Here is a 21,614-nt window from a genome sequence, read left to right on the forward strand (position 1 = left end):
TATTCAAATGATTATTATACATTTTAATGTTCTTTGAAACTACAGAAAATGTATATATATAGAAATACACACAGTGAAAACTGCTTAGGTGACCACCTGCATTCGACGGGCACCTGTCAAAATGGGCAAAAATTTCTGGCACGGAATAGTTCATACATAGTCTTCGTATAAGTTACCCGTATTAAACGACCACCTGGGTAACGCGACCGCGGGCATTGATTTTTGGTCCGAAACAGCATACAATAACTGTAATAAGTGACCACTTCTGCAAATATATCTAGTCTAAACCATTGTTCGAACCCACCTCGGGCACTTCTCCCACCCTTGAAATTGGTCTAGCAACAAAGGAAATTCATTTCAGTTTGTTCGAAATTGTCCTGAAAACAAAAATGAGAAGTGCTGTCGTTAGAAGATCGTGTTAAAGTTATCAGAGAAAGCAAAAATGGTTTATCACAAGGGCAATTAAGCAGCGAAATTTAACTGTCACACATGATTAAGTCCTTAACACACACAAAGTACTGAAATTATTTAATGCCAACTATAATGTTCATTAAGGATATTCTAAATTTCGCAGGGTAACTAATGATCAGTTAACTAATGAACCGTGGGTGGTCGCCATAGACAGGTTTTACTGTATATACTTCATACATCTCAATTAAGATGTTATTTCTAAGAATAGAATAATTTCAATCTTTAATTTATAGTGATCTTTTTTAAATAACTGAAAAAGCTTACTTAACTGTTAAACATCAATTAACAATGATTTGCATGAGTTAAAGTCAGACTTTCTAGTTATTTTATAAGCGCTGGATGCTTGAAAAAAATTTGCTCATTTGTTTTGCATATATTTCACTTATAATATCAGGTCAGTCCATAAGTTCATGCGTATTTTTATCTACAAAAAAGATTTGTTGTAGGTGTCTATGAACAGTTCCGTGGGATGAATTTAAACGTTCCACAATTTCATCAACTGTTAAAGACGGTTCTGCTTCAACTAGTGCAGAGAGAGCATCATCGTCAAAGTCAACGGGTCTTCCAGTACGAGCCTCATCCTCCACAGTAAAATCATTGTTTCTAAATCTTTCAAACCACTTCTGTGCAATCCTTGCAATAATTACTATTTGATTATGTACAGTATTTATTTTTATGGCTGCATTTGTAGCATTCTCACCACTTAAAAATAAAAAGTATAAAACATGTCTTTTGTATTCGTTGGTTACTTCCATTTTAAGGAAAATAAACAACTGAAATGTTGACAATTCTGAACAGTATTATATGAATGAGATCCAATTTAACACTTCAGTGTAAAAATTATCACATTAGACTGACATTTTTAACAGCAAAACAAGATTTTTCTCAAGGTCATAGAAATGTGCATGGACTTATGGACTGACCTGATAATATTCAATTTTAAGAAGTATCATATAATAAAACAAAGATTTTAATTGCAAATACATATACATTAGCTAAATATTTTAATTAGTTTTTTGAACCCTTGAATGCTTTCCTGGCTATTTTTTAGTCTACATTCATTAAAAATATAAACTGCAGTGAAATAGAAAATTTAAGTAGAATTTTAATATAGAGTTCCATGTGCTGTATATTAAAATTTGCTAAATAAAGGAAAAACAAACTAGGATTTTTCCACAACAGGCTTTTATTGATTCATTTATAATGTAAAAAATAGGTGTGAATACATAAACTGTAATTTTCCAACGATAACTTATGTTACTTCAAATAATATCAGTACGAAATAAATTTCCCAATAATAGTAGAATTTACATAAAACAATTAATTAAAAATGGAATTGCTAATCTTTAATTTGGAAAACTTCATAGAATTCTTCAGACAAAAACTTCATTATTGAAAAATATGAAGTTATGAAGAATATGAAGAAAATTTACCTATACAAAATGTACAGAAAATATGGTGATGATTTAATGAAATTTTGGACATAAGTTATGGGATTGCTTTAATTTTATAAAATAATAGTGTTTATATTGTAGATGAAAACAAAAACAGTTTAAAAACTCAGGTTCTACCTATAGATAAATCATAATTGTGCAAGTGATTACAATATATCTACGTCAATTTGGAATATTCTTGCTTAAAAAAAAATGTACGAGACTCGTTAAGCACATAAAAATATAATGAAATAGATGGAATTTCAAAATAATACTGATAGGTTCAATAGAAAATGTCGGGACAGTTCACAAAGCAGCATCTTTTTTTACAATACAATAAACTTTTGTAGATAAAATTGCACATATTGTAGTCTAATGATTGTAAAAAATTAATTCAAAAAGTCTTGCTTCAATCTGTTTAATAGCAATGTTGCCAAATTGACATGTACATTAGATGATTATATATAGGAGTAAACATGCAACATGGCACAAATTGATTAAAAAGGACATGATTTGTGGTTGGATATGTCGACAATACGGAGCACAACACTGCTTTTTTCATTTTTTTGTTCCCAACTGTAGTGTTACTCGACATTCATTACATAACATTTGATATAGGACAGAGGCAATAATTTCCTGAATCATTTTTTTTCCTTTTATAAATACTTTAAATACCAAAGAATATAATAGCACCTTACACTACAACACAGTGCACACTGCAATGGCAGCAGCAATATAAAAAATTATATGAATACAAAGAGCTGATTTGTTCACTGCATAAGAATTACACACAATAACATATATAAAAAAGTAATGTACAAAAGTTTGTTATAAAAAAATTAATCTCCACAAAAACATTTTATGATTTCTTTAGTAGAAAATGATAGGGTAGGAAGGCCAATGATGATCAAAAGATTTGCTAAAGGATATATTTATATATTTTATAAATACCTATTATATACATACTTTAATATAATAACAAAATAATTAATAAATTAATTAAATAAATACATATAAATAAAAATTATACAGTTTTATAAATATCAAATTTTTATTTTGTCTAAAAACAAAAATTATTGTAAATTTATACAAAATAAATATCGGCAGAATTGCAACAAAATTTTTTCTTATTTAAATCATTAAATAATATACTGTAATACTCAAATTTGATAACTAAGATAATTGATAACAGACGGATTGCTAATTATTTAATTAATTATTTAAAAAAACAAAAAAAGGAATGAATTGGCAGCCTTCCCACCCAATTATTGAAAATTTAGAAATATACAGTACAAAAGTGTAAAACACATTTATAATGACTTCATTTATATACTAATATCATCATATAAATATCACAAGAAACATAAAAAAGTCTCGTTTTTTTGTCTTCGATATTACAAAAATTATCAATCTATTAAAAACTGCAAAATCATTTGTTATAAATTTTCCTTATCAAAACAATTCAGTTTATGACATTAATTATATCAAATTGGCAAAGTTGTTCTATTTTGCATAGAGCAACAAAAATTTTTGCAATGCATTTTCCCTTTTATATATATATATATTTTTATATATATAGCATCTACAACTTATGTGAAGACATACATATTCATAAGAAATATTTTTAAGAATTACAACTGCAATAATACATTTTAAAATGTACAGGCAGTATACAAATTTGGAATTCCTGTTACTTTTTTTGTACTATGACTTTCAGCCACCTATCTAATTTTAACATTTACACTCCATTCCTCCTGTTTTTTTTTCTTTTTTATTTACTAGTAACATTATTCTGGGTGGAACATTATGGTCACACAATTTTATCACTCTACAGGAACATCAACGCTACGATGGTTTAGTAAAACTTTCTCGAACTCAATTCTGTTTTGAACAAACTTTATAATTCCTTTAAGCAACTTTATTTTTTTTGTTTTTTGATACAATCAATTTAAACGGAAATTCTTCAGTCTATATTACAAAAAAATGGCCAATTGTATATGGCACTTGTTAATAGAGATCCACATTTTTCGATCCAAGATACATCTTGGACATCAGACGTAATGAATTAAATGAGTATGGCCAATAATATACTTTCCACTCCAAGCTCACGTATATGAATCTTTGATTATTTTCAATGAGATTAGATGGTTAAAAATAAAACATCAGCTACAGTCACTGATGTTTCATCTGTAATTTTTCTATTGGCATTTTTTAGGGTCAATAATATTTATATTACCGATTTTTTTATATTATAATAAACTATTTGTTTAACCCATAGTGTTGTGACCGGGGGAACCAAGAATTCTTTCTCGACTTGATTCTCTTGCAAGGTGGACTGTTCTCCATTGTCCACTTTCACCGTTCAGACCAACAGATTGAAGTGGAGATGGCTGACTTCCTCTCTTTTTATTGCGCCTATACTTAGCAAAATCGTCACCAAAGACATCACCAGTACGTAATGCAGATATCAAGTCATCAAATTCACCTTTATCTGAACTTTTAATACTTCTTATTCCATTTATAGCACCATTCTTTAGTCCATTCACTCCTTTCAAAGCACTCTCTTTACTGGACTTATCACCACTGTTGCTGCTACTTTTACGCTAGAAATATATTATAAATAGAAAAAAATAACTTATACATTTGTTTGATTTATAAAATAAAATATAACTTTAAAAATATAGAAAAAATGAAAACAAGGTATTTTCTAAAGAATATTTGAAAATCTCTCTCTCTCAAATGAAAAAAAATATATATTTAAAATAATATATGTTTAAATTGAAGCTTCAAAATATGATAAAAGTAATTCAATTGCTAATGTGAATAGATTTTTTTTTATATAAAACTTTTACTACTAAAATATTTTGCTTATAAGAAAACTTTTTTACAATGAGCACTAGTATAAAAATGTCATGATTAAATATGAAGCAAAAATCCAATAAAAATCAATTTTATTTAGAAATATGATAACTGTTATTTTATTGTTTGTTTCTGTGTTGAATACGATATATCTTATGCAAATATCATTGTAACATATAAGAGATATATATTTATAATAGAGATAGAGTGGGTGATTGTAATTAAACACTGTCTAGAGAAAGATTTAGCAGTTCAAATGCAACTGAGTCTGCCTATTGTGACATTTTAGAACTTGCAGAAGACATTTTCATTAAAAAGTTAGAATTAAAACACACTAAACCTATAAACCAGCAAATTTTTGCCTGTCTTGAATGAGCATCATCAGACAAACTAATCATTAAATGCTGAAACAAATGGGGGATTACCAAACACGTGTGCAGAAGGACGTAGAACGACTTCAACGCTGTGCGGAAGGAGTCAACATCACAAAAATTAATAGCAAGTTTTTTTGCAGGTGGCCTTATATATTTCAACCTGCTCAAGATGTTTGAGAAAGGGTTGCCTGGAAGAGTTATGTAAGAGGCATGCTTTGCAGAATTCCACATTGATGTCAGGGTCAGAGGCATAGATAATGTCTCTGTGTTGGCTAATTCTTTCATGATGGATGGCCTCAATGATGGTTTTGTAATGGCCTCAAGAAACATCAGACATGGAAAGCTTAAGAGCAGGAGGCCTCGATTAACTATATACAACTAACGTGACTTCTGAAGCAAACCGGAAATCACGTTATTTCAAAAATATTCCCATGAAAGGAGTTAGATAGATGAACAGCATGACTCTATTGCTAACAGAAAAGTATAATGTACAGGGGTAAGACACTACTAATTTGAGGTGAAGAGCATATATTTTAAATTAAAAAGTTATTAAAAATTGCAGCCTGGTATTGTAACAATGTCACAATAAATAATTGTTTGTTGGATATTAGGTTGTTAAATATAATTTATTGACATGTCATTAACTGTTTCAGTTAATTTTGTTATATGCCTTTGTATTTTTGGGACAGTCAAATTGATTGTAATTCTTTAAAATTGTTGTTTATTTTTTTCTGTCTCAATAAATGGTAATCATTTTTTATATGTGCATTTATGAAAGTTCAAGCAAGGTAAAAATAAATTATTTCTGCAAAGTTTTCAGTGTGAATGATTTTATGTGGATCTATTAATGCCTTTACTGTATATTTATGGGACACACTTTAAAATCAAATATATATATATATATATATATATATATATATGTGTGTGTCACCATTTTCTTATCAAAAAGTAATTTCATATTATTTTATTTTATAAATGGCTATTTGTATAAACAGCAATGAAATTGCAAAACCATATATCCTGCATAAATCATTTTGTTATTTAACAGAACACATTTTACATGTTGAGTGATTGTAAAGTAACTTCCAGTATTTGAGAATGTCTATCTCTGTAAATACTTGGCCTAATGAATGAAACTGTACAGTATCATTTAATGAAGAAACACACCGGATTATGCAGGAAATTTACAAACCAAACATGCAACTGATTTCACCATCTAGTGCAGAAACTTTATATAGCAGAATAACATTACGAGTATGATAATCAAAAATGCCTTTGACAACCTTTATAAAGAGGAAGAGTTAATCAAACATTACTATCATTCAGACTTGCAATGCTGGGGCTGCAATCAGGACATCGAGAGCTTGTACAGGGCCAAGGGGTAAAACAGGCTCTTTTGCCTCTTAGTAGTCTCCTGAAGCCTTTTGTTTTTTGAACAAATGAAATATGTAGACTATTTATTTATCTAAAGAAAAACATCTGAGATGTAAAAAATTATGACAATTTAGATGACAGCCAAATTTTTCTTCTTAGGTGTTTTCCTTTGGTAGAAATAAGCTTTGCGCTTTGAAGAGAAATGTAAAAAACTAATAAAAATCTGTGGGTACCACTTCAAAACACCAAGCTTATCTTAAGAAAGATTACTAAGAAAAAAAATTTGACTGTCATGTAAATTGTCATAATTTTTTATTTGAAGTAATTTTTTTACATCTCAGATGTTTTTTTTCAATATCAATTGTGTTTTGGTTAATGGCCGTGTTATTATACTAAAACCTAAAGCAATGACATACAATGTGCCATTAGTAAAATTGTTATAAAAAAAGTTTTAATTTATATAAATTTGGGTTTTGTTATTCTGAATAACATTTTGAATAGAAACAGTTCATTTCAATGCAGTTTTATTCTTATAAGTATAAAATTAAGCAATAAAAGTAAAATACCTCTATAGGAAACACATGAACTTTGATCTATTGACCCGGAAGTTTCGTATGCCCCTCACTGATAACAAAAAAGACTTAAGTTTAAAATTTGAGCTTTCTAGATCCAATAGTTTTTCTCTAGGAGTATCTGAAGTGCCAGATGAAGAAAAAAGAGAAAGAAGATAATATAGTGTTTTTGGCAATTTTTGCACTTTTCAATCGCTTATTTTTCAGCAATTGAAAAAAATCTGAAATTTTGCACACTACCTAAGAAAACAATTATCTTTCAAATGGATATTAAGAATTACTTTAGGCATCTGGAAAGTGGAGAAATCAACCTCCAAAAGATTGGCAACTCTGATTCCTTATACAGTACACAGTCAGTGACTCCATGCCAATCTTAATAAAGAGCAGTCTTAAGGATTTTATTTTCTGTTAGTAAAAATAACATTAATTTTATACAGTTTGGAATTATTAGAGGCCTTTAGTTTTCTCTGGGCTAGGAAAAAAGTTTCCTGTTCCCCCTCTCTCAACTTGAAATTGACTTCATTAATTTTCTATGAATTTTTAAAGTCATAGTAAATTAACAAATTCAATTTTAAAAATTCTGAATTGTATGTTAATAGAAAAGTTAAATAGGATTCTAATGCATAAAACTGGTTCTATCTGCTTCCATTTTTGAGAATTTTTGGAAAAGGATTTTTCCAATAAAAATCATTGCATTTTTAACACCATCTTCTGGATATTACATGCACAACCATAGAGGTTACAATCAGCCTTAATATAGCCTGCTTCATTGGTTTTGTTATGTGAGGTGAAAAAACACATTTATGATTTTCACAAATTACAGATCTACAGATATCATACTAAAACTTGTTTAAAACTTAACAGTATCATATATCTATTGTATCCTTGATAGAACTTGCTGTTTACTTCAAGTATAGTGTGAGGCCCAGAAATAGCCCCCCCAAAAAAGGGATATGTACAAGTTTGTTAAGTCAAACCCCAAGATTATAACTTTTATAAGTGTCGAGTCGGCGACACCGGACTTTGACGTCGACGCTCATAAAGAGTAACGGGAAAAACAAAATTTTAGGTAAAGAAAATTTAGAAAGAAAAATATTAAAGATTTTAAGACACAGTTTAGAAAGCAAAACGAAACTAGAAAGAAAAAAATATCAAAATGAGCATAGGTGTCATAGTCAACGATTAAACGTGATCATAGTCTAAAAGACAGTGTCGGATAAACCTTCTCTTGTCGACCTTTCCTGCGACCTAACGAAGCTCCATTTACACCTGGAGACAGGTGGGATACCAATTGGGAAGCGAGGAGGAGAAGAGTTAGCCAATTAGCGATGATTCGATCCCGAGAAAATTATAAAGCCTCCGATGTCAAGGACAGAAGAGCTTCCTCTAGACTACCTGTTGTGTTCATTTACCTCCAATAGTGGTGTTTCCGTTCATCTTTTGTGCACTGTCTCTTCAGATTTTCGAACTTTTAACTCGACGTTGCTACGAGGCCCCTCCAGCGTAGGACCAGACCGAAACCGAAAACAACCTAAAGCTCTGAACTCAAGGACCATTGCTAAATTTATGTAAGCATTTTCGACTAAAATAAACAATTTCTATGTGAAACGCTTGTTTTTCTGCATCCTCAAAACCGCCACCCACATGCGTATAGTCCTTAGCCATCCCGACGGTTGGGAATAAAAACTCCCTCCCATTTCGGCGAACTTACAATAGTTGAAGCAAACAGCAAGTTCTGAAAAATTGTAAATTTATATTCAAAATAGCTCAAACTTGTATACATAATGACACAAAATTCTGTACATTCTTTTTCAATATGCAATTAAAATGTATAGAATTTTTCATAGGATGGAGTTGAAAAACTTCTAAAGTAAATCCATTTTCTAGTTATGGACAAGGATTTCAGTATACTTAAGCAGGCAATTTTCTTAAATGGGAACATTTTATACAGGAAAAATTTTCACAATTCCTATGGAGAAAAAATTCAGACTGAAATTAAACTTCTTACACGGGAAAACTTCTAATTCAGGAACTTCTTAACCAAGTTTTACTGTATATTCTAATATAGACATAAATATACCTAGATATACAAGGTATCCGAAAAAGATCTACATTATTAAAAAATTCTATTTCAAAAAATAAAGCAGTCTATCCAAATGCTGTTTGTAGTAAAATAAAGATTAACTCAAAAAGTTTTTATGGCGCCTACATAATTTCCTTCATGCAGCATTTTCCAAATGATAGGTTGGCCGTGGAAGACCAACACCCTGGCCTCTGCAACAAACTTAACATGAAACATGAAACAAATAAAAAATATTACTAAATACCTCAGCTTCTTGTTTTGCTCTTTTCTCTTCTTCATCTTTTTTTCTTTGAAAAGTAACATTGTCTTGGCGAGCTTCACTAAATGAAAGTAAAAAGGAATCGAAAATTCCAAAAAATTCATCTGGTTGTATTTGACAAGGATCTTCTCCAAACATTTTAACCACAGTCTCATACTGAATAAAAAAGTATAATTATTAAAATTATTAACTAATTTGTTTATTTTATTTTTCACAAAGCTTCTAAATTTTAAAATGAAATAATTTAAATATTTCCAATACCCTTTGTTTCATATCTTGAAAACTATCTTCTAATTCAGAAAATCTGTATGTTGCACTAGTTATAAATTCTTTCATTACTGGAATGAATTTATCTCCTGACTGCTGAGGATGACTTCGATGAAATTCTAATTCCTGCAATTATTGAACACAATTTATATTATATGTTTCTATTCATTGAAAAAGTTTTCCTTTTACGCATATCAACTCCATTAATGCTAAGTAGTATTTCTTCTTGTTCTAACAATGGCTTATTGCACTAAAAATAATAATAATAATAATAAAAATGAAAAACATTTAAAATATTACAAATGAAAAATTCATCAACTAAATTTTTTTTAGTGTTTGTCATTTAATCTGTATAAAAACAAACATTTTTGGTTAATTTTATTAATCAACATTGAAAGAGAGAACCAGATTCTAGAACACTGGTTACGAGACATGAGCACATCAAAATAATTAGAATTTCCAATCATCACATGTAATTCTTGATCATAAAATATATAACAAATTTGATTTAATCTTTTATTATAAAATACGGCAATCAGTTCTTGTAGATTTATTGATAGTTAGCAACTTATTTTATGAAGTACAGTCAAATAAAAACTAGAAGAATAACTTTATTTCCCATAAAACTAAAACAAGACCACCAAATATTTTTATTTTTCAACATAGTCTCTCTATTCACAACTTCTTCCAAATTTGACCAATAACTTAACACCTTGTGAGAAGAACTTTTTTGGTAGCACAAGAAATTTGATTGAAATCCTAAATAATTTGACTGAAATGTCATCTGAAAAGCATTTCTTTTAGTGAGCTAAAGAAATAGAAAGTTCTGGGAGTAAAATCTAAAAACTGTACTGGATGAGGTAAGATCTCAAGATACAGTTTTTGAATAATTGCAATAGTTATTTCATCATTGTCTGGAGAGTAACAAATTCTTCCTTTTTGTCATTATTGTTGGTTTCAGACAATATTGCAGAAGGTTATTATATGATATAGATATTACATAAAAACCACAATCAATCATAATTATCAGCTTTTCTACTTTTTGATGCCATTGTTGAACCTATACATCGCTTATACTTCACTCTTACCTAAACAGGCATTGCCATAAACTATAGACATTCTCCAAAAGAATGTCAGCTGGTTTCACACCTTTCATATTCAAAAATCTTACAACAGATCACATTACCCTTCAAATAGCTATATATTGGAGCATCCATTTTTGAAGTTGCTCCTGAAACAATGATGCTACTTATAATATTGGCAACAGAATGATATAAGAAGTGTCTGTCATACATCATATGATCAAATGCTACAGTGGAAACTGAAGATTGGTTTTGATATAAATGATAAATTGATTTTTATTTGATCCAATCTTGTAATTTTGTTTAATTTTAATTTATTTGTTTCATGATTATATTTATATTTTAAATACAGCTTTAAAATATGTCATTGAAAGTTTTAATTACCATATATTTCCGCAGATAAGACGACCTTCAGATAAGACAAGGTATAAATTTTCATCAAAGTTTTATAGTTTTAGCATATATCTGTCCTATAAGACGACCCCCAAACTATCAATGGCCTAAGAATTTAGTTTAGATCAGCGATCATCATCTGGATAATAATACTGTGTAGCGTATACGGAATTATGTCCTATTTGTAATTTTTCAAATGAACAAATTTTATTTTCTGCCTTGCTATTGTTGCAAACGTTCGCACTGATTCGAGCATTCGGGTAATGACCTTCATTATTCACAAAAACGTCGTATGGGCTATTCTATTTTATGGACATGCCCTACTACCTACTAGTAAATGATTACGGTTTGTCTGTTTTTTTTATAATGGTTTTAATTTATATAAATTTTCATATAATTTTTTTTGTATCTGTCTTATAAGACAACCCCAGATTTTGGGGGCCTTTTTTTATGATTCAACTATTGTCTTATCTGCAGAAATATACAGTACTTAAATTAATATAATAATAATCATCAAAAACATATTTACCATTTGAACTTCTTGTAAACCAGATTTCATACATTGAATTTCTTTTGTTAACTCAGTTAAACTAAAATTTATAAAATTTGTTAATTTAAATAATATATTATAAAGTCATTAAAATAAATAACTGTAATGAAATAAAACTATATATTAGCAATATTAAACTAATTTCTTAAATTATCAATAAATTTATGTAATGAAAATATAAAAGCTTATAAAAAAAAATAAAAACCCAAGATTTCAATATTTTAGTATTTAAATATTAAATATGATATATTTAATACAAAAATATATACTGTATTTAATAATAAACAAATGTATTGGGTAATCTGAAAGTCCTTTGACATAAGCAGCCATTTATGCAATATGTAATATGTATTAATAATAAATACATGCATACATAAACAAAAACCAAAAAACCCATACTAAAAACTCTGTTGTTGCATAAAACAAAATAAAGAAAATTTTACATTCTTGGTATTGCAAGTGACTGTTATGTCAAAAGACTTCTGAATCATCCAGTATATTGAATTTAATGTGTAACATAATTCTATTTTTATTTAATGTCAAATGATCTATAATAATATTTGTTGTTTGTTGTTATGATGATGAATATATCATTTGTGAGGCTTCAGACAGGGTCTGAACCTTCTCTAAATCTGCTCAAAAAAAATTTTGATTATTTATTTTTACTTTTTTTTATTATTTGTTTTTGTTATAATTTGTAGAACATCAGGATGTCAATAAAGATTTCAAATCCTAAGATCAACAACCTGCAGTTGGAATCAGAATTTGGCATCGGACTAAATGTTGATGTCAACCTCTCCTGTGGCCTGAGTTGGTCTGAAATTTTCCCTAGAAACAGGTAAAAGACTAATTGGAAAGTGTGAACAAGGAACTGAGACCAATTAGATGAGGGCAATCAATGGACCAAACAGTTAAAAAAAAAAATCTGTATCTAAAGGCATGAATTTCCTTTTGTTCCTTCTCAATCAGGTTCCTCTCACTCAGGTTGCTCTTTTCTGTATAACTAATTTCTAACTTCTTATTTTTAAGTATATTTGATCTAAATATTTCAGTTATTCTGAAGAAAAATCAGAATTAAGATACAATCTAAATTAGTCATGAAAAATCACTAATTTTGATAAATGAGATTTGAACTTTGATTTCTTATAAAATACGTAAATCTCTTCTTGCAAATCTTAATTTTAGATGTAAATTCCTTACCGTATAATCATTTGAAAAAATTCTTGTCTTAAAATCCTACAATTTTTTTTTAATTAATAAAAATTTATTTAGATTTACATCTCCTCTAGAGTATGATTTCATATCTTTACCACTAATTAATAAACTACACTCCTGAAAAGTGAAATTGCAATACCACAAAGGAATGCATATAGCTACATGCAAATTGCAAGACCAGTAGAGGTGACAGAGATATGCAAATGATTAAGTTTGCATACACATCAGGGTATGTGGTACCCAGTTTCAGGCTATAAAGACCAGAAGCCAGCTAGGGTCATAAATGCTATCAGAGATGGTTTGCAGCTGCTGAAATTTTGAAGAAGCATAAAAAATGCTTCAGGGATGATAGCAAGCTGAATACCACTAGTCAATGGCTGGGAAACAAAACCATATTGTGGAGCTGTGCAACCTTGGTGTGTCGATGCACACAGTTGCCAGTGTGTTAAGCATGATGTGAGTACCATCCAGTAATGTGTGACATGATTGAACATCTGCAAACACTCTGAAGAGGGAGTGGATTGCACTGGTGCATGACAGAGCACACATCCAGCAGATTTGCTGAATGGTGGACCCATCCACCACAGCGCAACATCTCGAGCCATCTATCATTATCAATAGATGCATCTGTGTCCACCCAAACCATTTACAACAGGTTGCATGAAGTCAGACTGCTCACACAGTAACCAGCAACCAAGGTGCCATTAACCACTTGACAGAGGGCTGCATGCCTGGCATGGTGTTGTCATCATTGCCAATAGACCACTGAATGGCATCAGGTATTGTTTACAGATGAATCCTACTTTTGTCTGTGGAGGAATGACAGCTGTGGACAAGTTTAGCAGTATCTCAGGGAACACTACTTGTCAGCTATTTTCACCTAGCATCACACTGGTCCCACAATGGGTATCATGGTTTGGGGAAGCATGATGTTTTATCAGTAAACACCCTGGTGCACATGTCCAGTACTATGACAGCCACTCTGGTATTCTACAGTACATCACACAAATTGTGGGGCCTGTGGTTCAGACACTGGTGCAGGCTGCACTCAACATGGTACTCTAGCAAAACAATGCCAGACTGCATGTCACATGGTAAACTCTCACCAGCCTGAATGGAATTCTCATCTTTCTCTGGCTTCCTCTCCCATCAAACACCTGTGGAACTTCATCCAATGTGAGATGTACCAGGGACCAACACAACATACCATAGACAACATGCACACCAAAGTGGATGCAGCTTGGCAAGGAATACCTCAGGCAACCATTAATCACCTCATTGATAGTATGCCTCATCTTATAGCGACCTGTACAGCTGCTTCTGTGGGCCACATTCATTATTGAATAAACAGGTGTATGTTGCATATCTTTGTTTTTTTAAATCATTTGCATATCTCTGTCACATCTACCGGTCCTGCAATTTGCATGTGGCTAGCTGCATTCCTTTGTAGTGTTGCAATTTCATTTTTTGAGGAGTGTATTAATATGTCTTGAATTTCTGATATTGTACATAAATCTGTGTAATAAATAGTACTACTTTATCTGTTTTCTTTGTAAAACTAAGTATAGTATTAAAAAACTTTATTTGAACAAAGTATTTCAATGAAACTTACTTGACTTTTGCAGCATCTCGAACATGAGGTATGTCTTCTTCCAGTTTAATAACATCTCTAAACTAAAATTTGAAAAGAATATCATAAATGAAATACAAAAAATTTTTTGAAATGATTATTTTTTTCTGACAAAATTTTAAAATATTTACTTTTTTCTCAATTGTACCAATAATGAAGTGTAATAAAGTCAGATTGCGATTTATACTTGATTTGGTGTCTGCTATTCTATTAAGACTAGCAATTCTAAAACCAATTGCATTTCCTCTTTGACCTCTATTCATGTAATTACCAATTGCTAATACTAATTCTAAGAGTTTTCTTAATCTTTTACTTCTTTGTACTTCTTTTGAAGCTTCTAACACAGCTGAAATAATTTATTTTAATAAATTAATTTAATAACAACACAAATAAAAAAAATTTTTTTAAATATTATATAAACTTTTAACTATATGAAAAAAATTTGTAACCTTCAATTTTTGGTTTACAGTCACTAATTCTTTCTTGAAACTTCTTTTTACAAAAGAGTGTTCTAATTCTCTGTTCATAATGGACTATTCTATTAATAAAAACAGGAAATTTATTTTCAAAATCATGCTGTAAAAACAGGTGTAATATATATTAAACTTATGTAAGGTATTTATATATTTTTATGATTTGTAAAAGTTAAATCTAAATGATATTACCTACAGTAATACCTCAACTTATGCGAACCTGGAGTTATGCGATTTTTAAATTTTGTCGATTCGTCTTTTGTTTGAGCGCCAAGCATCTATTGATTACTCACTCCCCCCACACTATTGTTCAGCTTGCATGTTCGGACCTGTCATCGACGCATAGCTACAATTTATTTTGTGTTATTTATTTCTGTGTTTGTTATATCTACGGAGACTTGAGAGACTCTACTATGTCATCCAAACGAAGTAGAACTGATTCTTCTGCATCAAACAAGAAAAGAAAAACTTTATCTTTGGAATGTAAAGTTAACATTATTAAAGACATCGATACAAAAATGAAAAGGGGTTACAAATTTTAGAAAATATAGACTCCAACGAAGAGCACATTTCTTCTACTAAACAAGAAATTAAAAAATTACTAGCATGCTACGAGGAAATTTTGCGGGAGAAAAAAACAATCTTTGAGCTGTCAGACGAATTTGTTAGATTTTATGAAGCCTTCTACATCAAAATAACTTCAGTTTACGATTTTCATAATATAATTTGTTATACATACGTATGTATTATCTAAGATTTTATTAAACATTTTTTTCTAAATTATTGTTTTCTTTAGTCTCTGGCCCCAATTAAAAATAATTTGTTTGTATTTATATGCGAAATTATACCCGACTTACGCGGTTATCGCTCGGTCCCACCTATCGTGTAAGTTCGGGGTATTACTGTATTTGATCCTAAATTAATATAAATAATAACATGGTTTCAAATTTAATAAGATTTTACATTATCTTCTTATATACTTTGTTTCTTCAGCATGATGAAGTTCAATTGAATAGACACAAGGCAGTTTTTTTATATTCTTTATTTATTCATTGGTCGATTCACGTTTCGGGTCTCTGGTACCCCTCTTTAGTCAACTGTTTACAATGAATAAATAATGTAAAAAACTGCCTTGTGTCTATTCAATTGTACTTCATCGTGCTAAGAAAACAAAACAATGTAAAATCCAAATAACAGTTACAAGGAAGAATGTACTGTATTTACTACATCTGTTTATATGGGGTTACATGTCAGCAGATACTGCATAAAATTAAATTCCACATAAATTTATGCTTCACTCTAAGTACAGTGTGTCATAAAAGTAAAAGAAGCATTACCATTTTGTTTTACTATCACTTTTTTTCTAAAGTTATGTCAGTTTTCATTTCATAGTCATATGTATTCCACATATAATTGGAAAGATTGAATAAACTACTAATAAAGATGGAAAAATGTTTCTTTTATGACACCCAGTAGTTTCAGATAATTGCCTAGACACTTATGAAGCCATTTACATTTAATACAAAAACATTTAAACATGCTTAAAACATTTCACTTATGTTTTTACTGTAATGAATAACATTTTAGAAAACTACATGCAAATCTTAGTATTAACCACAGTGAATAGCATTTAGTACTTCTCCCTGTTTGAAAGATAGAGAAGTATGGTTTAGCAAACCATACTTCTCCACCTTTCATACCTCAAACTTATGTCAAATTTAAGAATCAGATTCAGTGGCACTAATTATTCATCAGTGGTGCATCCAGAGGGAGGTCAAGGGGTCTTAGGACCTTCCAAAGAAAAATAAAACAAACAATATAGAAAATTTTCCAAAAATCTTTTCTTAATTAAAATTAATTTTATTTATATTATGCTGTATCTTCTATTTCTATACTATTTATGAATTAGCAGTCACATAAGGTGGGAATTTTGTTGAATTCCCATAAAAAAGTTTTTCATCTGTTCAACTCTGCTCTCCCTAAAATTAAATCCTGAGTGCACCACTGTCAATCATTATCTACAGAAATACAAATCTATGACTATCAACCCCATATAAAATAAGAGCTTACTATAATACATTAGTACACAACAAATATAAGAAAAATTATTATATATAGACATGATAAAAATGAAGCATAAATGCAAATATGTACTTGATAATCATTACAACCATTTGTGAAGTTCGTTATGCTATTAAATAAAGAAATACAAATATAAATTAATTCTCCTAGTTAAGAATGGAATTCAGAAGAATCTAAAATTTAAGCTAAATATTAACAACGAGTTCATTATATTGCTATTAGTTACATATTCACTTACAAGTGAATATAGTATTACAAATTACAATTGATTATGTTATTATAATATACTTAATTTACATAATTCATATGACTTATCAATAGCTTATTTGTAGAAAAATTTTAATTTTGACAACAGATTTCATTATGATACAGTAGAGTCCCGAAAACTCGGCACTCGATAACCCGACAGTCCGGATAACACAGCCACACTCCCACTCCTCCACCACGTGTCTGGCGCCGGCGCGCGCTCAGCCGTTCAGTCTACCTGCAGCCTTTGCAAGGGTTAGTCGATTTCCTAACTAGATGTGAATGACTGTGAATTCATTAATTTTCATTTTCATGTAGTAAAGGCTCTATGCCTTCATAAGTACATATTTTTCCTTTGTTTAATTAAGGATATTTGGGCAGTTTATTCTCTGTTGTATTCTCAAGCAAGTAATACATACAAGTACAGTACAGTATTTTCTGAATGAACACTCGTACTTATTCTTTTTTAACCCTATTCCTGATAACCTGGCATTTTCACAAACTCGGCCACCCTTCGGTCCACATTAGGCCGAGTTTTCGGGACTCTACTGTATTCAATATTAAATATAAATAAAAATTATAAAATCAGTAAATTATTTTGCCTTATTACTTTAAAGGAGTTCTTATAATAAATGTAATTTTCAACTATATACAATTCTTTATTTTAATGTACTGTACATATTAATTGGCTTTAATTCAAAGACTGGTTAAGTTTAGATCATTACATATTTTGGTTTAAAACAGATAGTTAGAACATGCTGTCATTGATGCTAATTTCAGATCAAATTTTTAATTTTCCAATGAAAGTGGAATTAGAAAAGTCTAAAAATCTTATTTCTTGGATTAAAATTTAATCAAGTTTTATGTAAGTTTTAACAAAAATAACTTCTTGCAAATATTAATGTAGGTCGTAAAGAATAATAAAACTATATAAATGCACATATATATCATCACATTACAGAAAAAAATTATAAAAACTCAATAAAATATTAATAGCAATATAAATAACTACTTGACAAAATGTATTGTACAGAATGATTTAAAAGTCTTCATACAAAATCTAGACCACTTGAAAAGGACATACAATACTTTTGATATGTGTGTGCATAACTTCAGACATGTTAACATGTGTTTTCCATGATTGAAAGGGAAGTATTATCTATCAAGGTCATTTGTTATTTTTGTTTTCTGGTGTGCACATATATATATCACCAGAGTGCTTGGCTTGGATGAATGCTCCCCGTGAGAAAGGAGGGTATAACTTTCGGGATAGACAAGAATGGAAAATATAAATACAGAAGTTTTTATGTGGGGTGTGTATGCACACACATTTCTTTTTATTTATTCTGGCTGGGACAAGTACAGAATTTGTCATTAAAGAAAGAAAAAATCTGAGAGTCTGAAATACGGGAGGAGAAGTTTGTAAATGTAGCAACTTTAAATGAATTGTGTAAGTTGATCACTTTTTTCTTTGTTATATTTGTAATCAACCATGAAATAGGAATCATCACACAGTGTATGCAAGGTTTTTGTACACAAGTCACAAAATTATGTACTTGAAATTCTTTATCAATTTAACTTTGTTCTTTGCAAAATTAAGATTTCCAATCAAATAAAATCTTGTTTATTATTATTTTATTTTGGCAAGTATTCTCAAAAAAAACATTCAGTTAGATGGCACTCAAATATATCATATTCTATGAGTTATAAATCACTGCATAATAAAGTGAATTCTTTGACTATAAATGAAGACTTTTGAATCACCTTGTATCTGATATGTAATTTTCTAACCTGCTAATTTCAAACAGAAATCTATCTGCTCTTGCCATATTTTCAATTTCTGCACTATGTTCTTCTAAAAGGACTTTTTCTTCTGGACTTGGCATAAATTTTAACAACTATAAAAAAATAATTAATTAATTAAGAATTTAAAAACAATTTACAATAACTTTCAGTAAATTATAGAAAAACTAAATAATTTTATATAGAATTACTATTTCTTTTTTAAATTCAATATAAGTTCTATTTTATCAAAATAAAGTAAATATCAACGTATAATTTGTTTTCATTTAACTTTACAATTTATATTAAAATAGATTTAACTTGCATCTTACAGTTAATTCTTCAGATATGGTTTAATATTAAACTTCTAAAACCCATAGTGCAACAAAATTGACAACAATGCCATGCTTCTATTTAAAAAATTATTTTTTTTGATGACCATCTTTGAATAGGATTGGATTGCAATCTTTTATAAATAGTATTATGTGAAAATGATTACCATTATCTGAGTTTTGTCAATTACATAAGTATGATCCACAAAAGGAATGATTAAGTACTAGGTGAAAGGAATGTAATCTTTGACATGAAATACTTGTAAAAGAAACATAAGAATCTCAGATTTGGACCCAGAGTCTTCAAGATGATAAGAGACTCTGTCTTACCATTTAAAAGCACCCTGTTTATCAGATTTGGAAGTTCAATTATAGTTAATAAAATTATATATAGATTACTGTATATTAAACAAAACTCTTTATAAAAGATGAATACCCTTTAACATTACTAATTCGTAAATTTTGTAAAAATTCACATATCTATGCTAATTTTTATATAATTCTTACATATCCACATTTATCCACATATCCACATATTTATATATGGAAATTACTTGTGTTTCAAAAATTTGAAACACATATCCTATTTTGTATATAAGAGAATGCTCATGTATACCGGCTTATTTTGGGGCACTGTGCTGCTGTTCAGTGACACACAGTATATCCATAGTAACCATTATTAAAAATAAACAGCTAAAATAAAAAAAATGCTTCCAATGCTATAAAAGTTGTTTCAAAAATAGTGAGTTTTTTAGATACTTTGCACAATATAGTGCTGACACTTCCAAGCATATAAGAGTAGGCTCTAGTGTTGCCACTTTTACAAAATCGCCAACCCGAACGGCAGGTCAGGTTTGTTCGAACAGAAGTTCCTGACGCACGTGCAATGTCATTTTATAATGCAAAGAATAACGTGCATGCAGGTTCTAAATCACTTACAGTTAGGGACGAGGGACTTGCGTAGGAGTAACATACAAGCAAAAAAAAAAAAAGTCGAGAGGCAGGTTGCACGTCACACGTCAGCATAAACAGAGTAACTTGGAGGAATGGCAGATGAGTTTCAGTGAGTGTGAGGTCTTTCATTGTTCAAATGGTGTAAATTTATAACAATATTTGCAAGAACTTTGTTTCATTGTAATTTCACAATTTCTACAAAATTCCCGGACAAAATTAATAGTTTACCTGGACAGTGACTCAATTCCGGGACTGTCCTGGCGAAAACCGGATGCGTGGTAACACTAGTAGGCTCTTATATGCATGGTGAAATGTGGTACAATAGGAATTTGATGGAATTATATTTCTCGAAGAAACTTATATCAAGTAAATTAATCATTTATAATTTCTATTATCTTTATCACTAAAATATAATGTGATTCAACAGAAACACAAATTTTTCAAATTATAATGAAAATTTTACAAAATTCATTTTTGGAATGTATCCTAATCCTTAATATTACCCTATACATAGTATTCTATATTTTAAGAGAATTAATAATGATCAAACAAACTCTTCTTTAGAAGTGTATTAATTAGTAGCTGTTAAATACAATTCCATTCTTTATTTCCAATTGTTTATTTCATATTTTAAATAAATATTTAGCATATCCATAAAACTTAAAAATCCAGAAATCCAGATCACGTCAAGTCTCAAGCCTGCCAGATATTTGGTTCAGATCTGTATTAATGGAAACAGTGTTTTAGCAAATTCAGTTAAAAGAAGCTACTAAGACAAATCTTCAGAAAATGAGAATATGGCATATTTCTGATATGCTTTAAATTTCATTTCAACCAAAGAAAATAATCTTTACATCTAAATAAATTACATAGTACTAATAATTCATTCAGCTTTCTAAGAAAAATACATTATATTTATAGTATTTTTTTATATAAACAGTTCATAAAACAAACTAAGTAAAATTAATTTTGTATATTAATTAAATATCTTAAAAGCATCTTAACTTATCAAATAATTTCTGAATTTTAGATGTAGTAGAAGTTTTGTTATTTAGATATCAGATATCAAAATATAGATATATTAGATACAGAAGTGCTAGGGACACTTTGATCTGTTTTAAACTATCTGATTGACACTTCCTTCAAGATAAATAAGAAAATCTTGTAAAGACTTTACAGTCCT

At 29.6% G+C, this 21,614-nt stretch overlaps 1 protein-coding gene across 7 annotated transcripts in view; it reads right to left on the bottom strand.

Annotated features, from left to right (window-relative positions):
* Positions 1 to 3,012: 3,012 nt before the first annotated feature.
* Positions 3,013 to 21,614, bottom strand: part of LOC136990229 (disheveled-associated activator of morphogenesis 1-like) — a 73,218-nt gene continuing 54,616 nt past the window's right edge. For all 7 annotated transcript variants that reach the window (XM_067288614.1, XM_067288611.1, XM_067288613.1 and 4 more), the window contains exons 18-25: positions 19,155 to 19,261; positions 15,012 to 15,100; positions 14,694 to 14,908; positions 14,545 to 14,606; positions 11,697 to 11,757; positions 9,687 to 9,818; positions 9,411 to 9,581; positions 3,013 to 4,507 (exon numbers count right to left, since the gene is read on the bottom strand). In XM_067288614.1, coding sequence (XP_067144715.1) covers positions 4,172 to 4,507; positions 9,411 to 9,581; positions 9,687 to 9,818; positions 11,697 to 11,757; positions 14,545 to 14,606; positions 14,694 to 14,908; positions 15,012 to 15,100; positions 19,155 to 19,261 — 1,173 coding nt within the window. In that variant the 3' untranslated portion in view covers positions 3,013 to 4,171. The remainder of the gene's footprint in view (positions 4,508 to 9,410; positions 9,582 to 9,686; positions 9,819 to 11,696; positions 11,758 to 14,544; positions 14,607 to 14,693; positions 14,909 to 15,011; positions 15,101 to 19,154; positions 19,262 to 21,614) is intronic.

Source organism: Centruroides vittatus, unplaced genomic scaffold, assembly GCF_030686945.1.
Source record: "Centruroides vittatus isolate TY-2023 unplaced genomic scaffold, ASM3068694v2 scaffold_861, whole genome shotgun sequence".
NCBI classification, from domain to species: Eukaryota; Metazoa; Arthropoda; class Arachnida; order Scorpiones; family Buthidae; genus Centruroides; species Centruroides vittatus.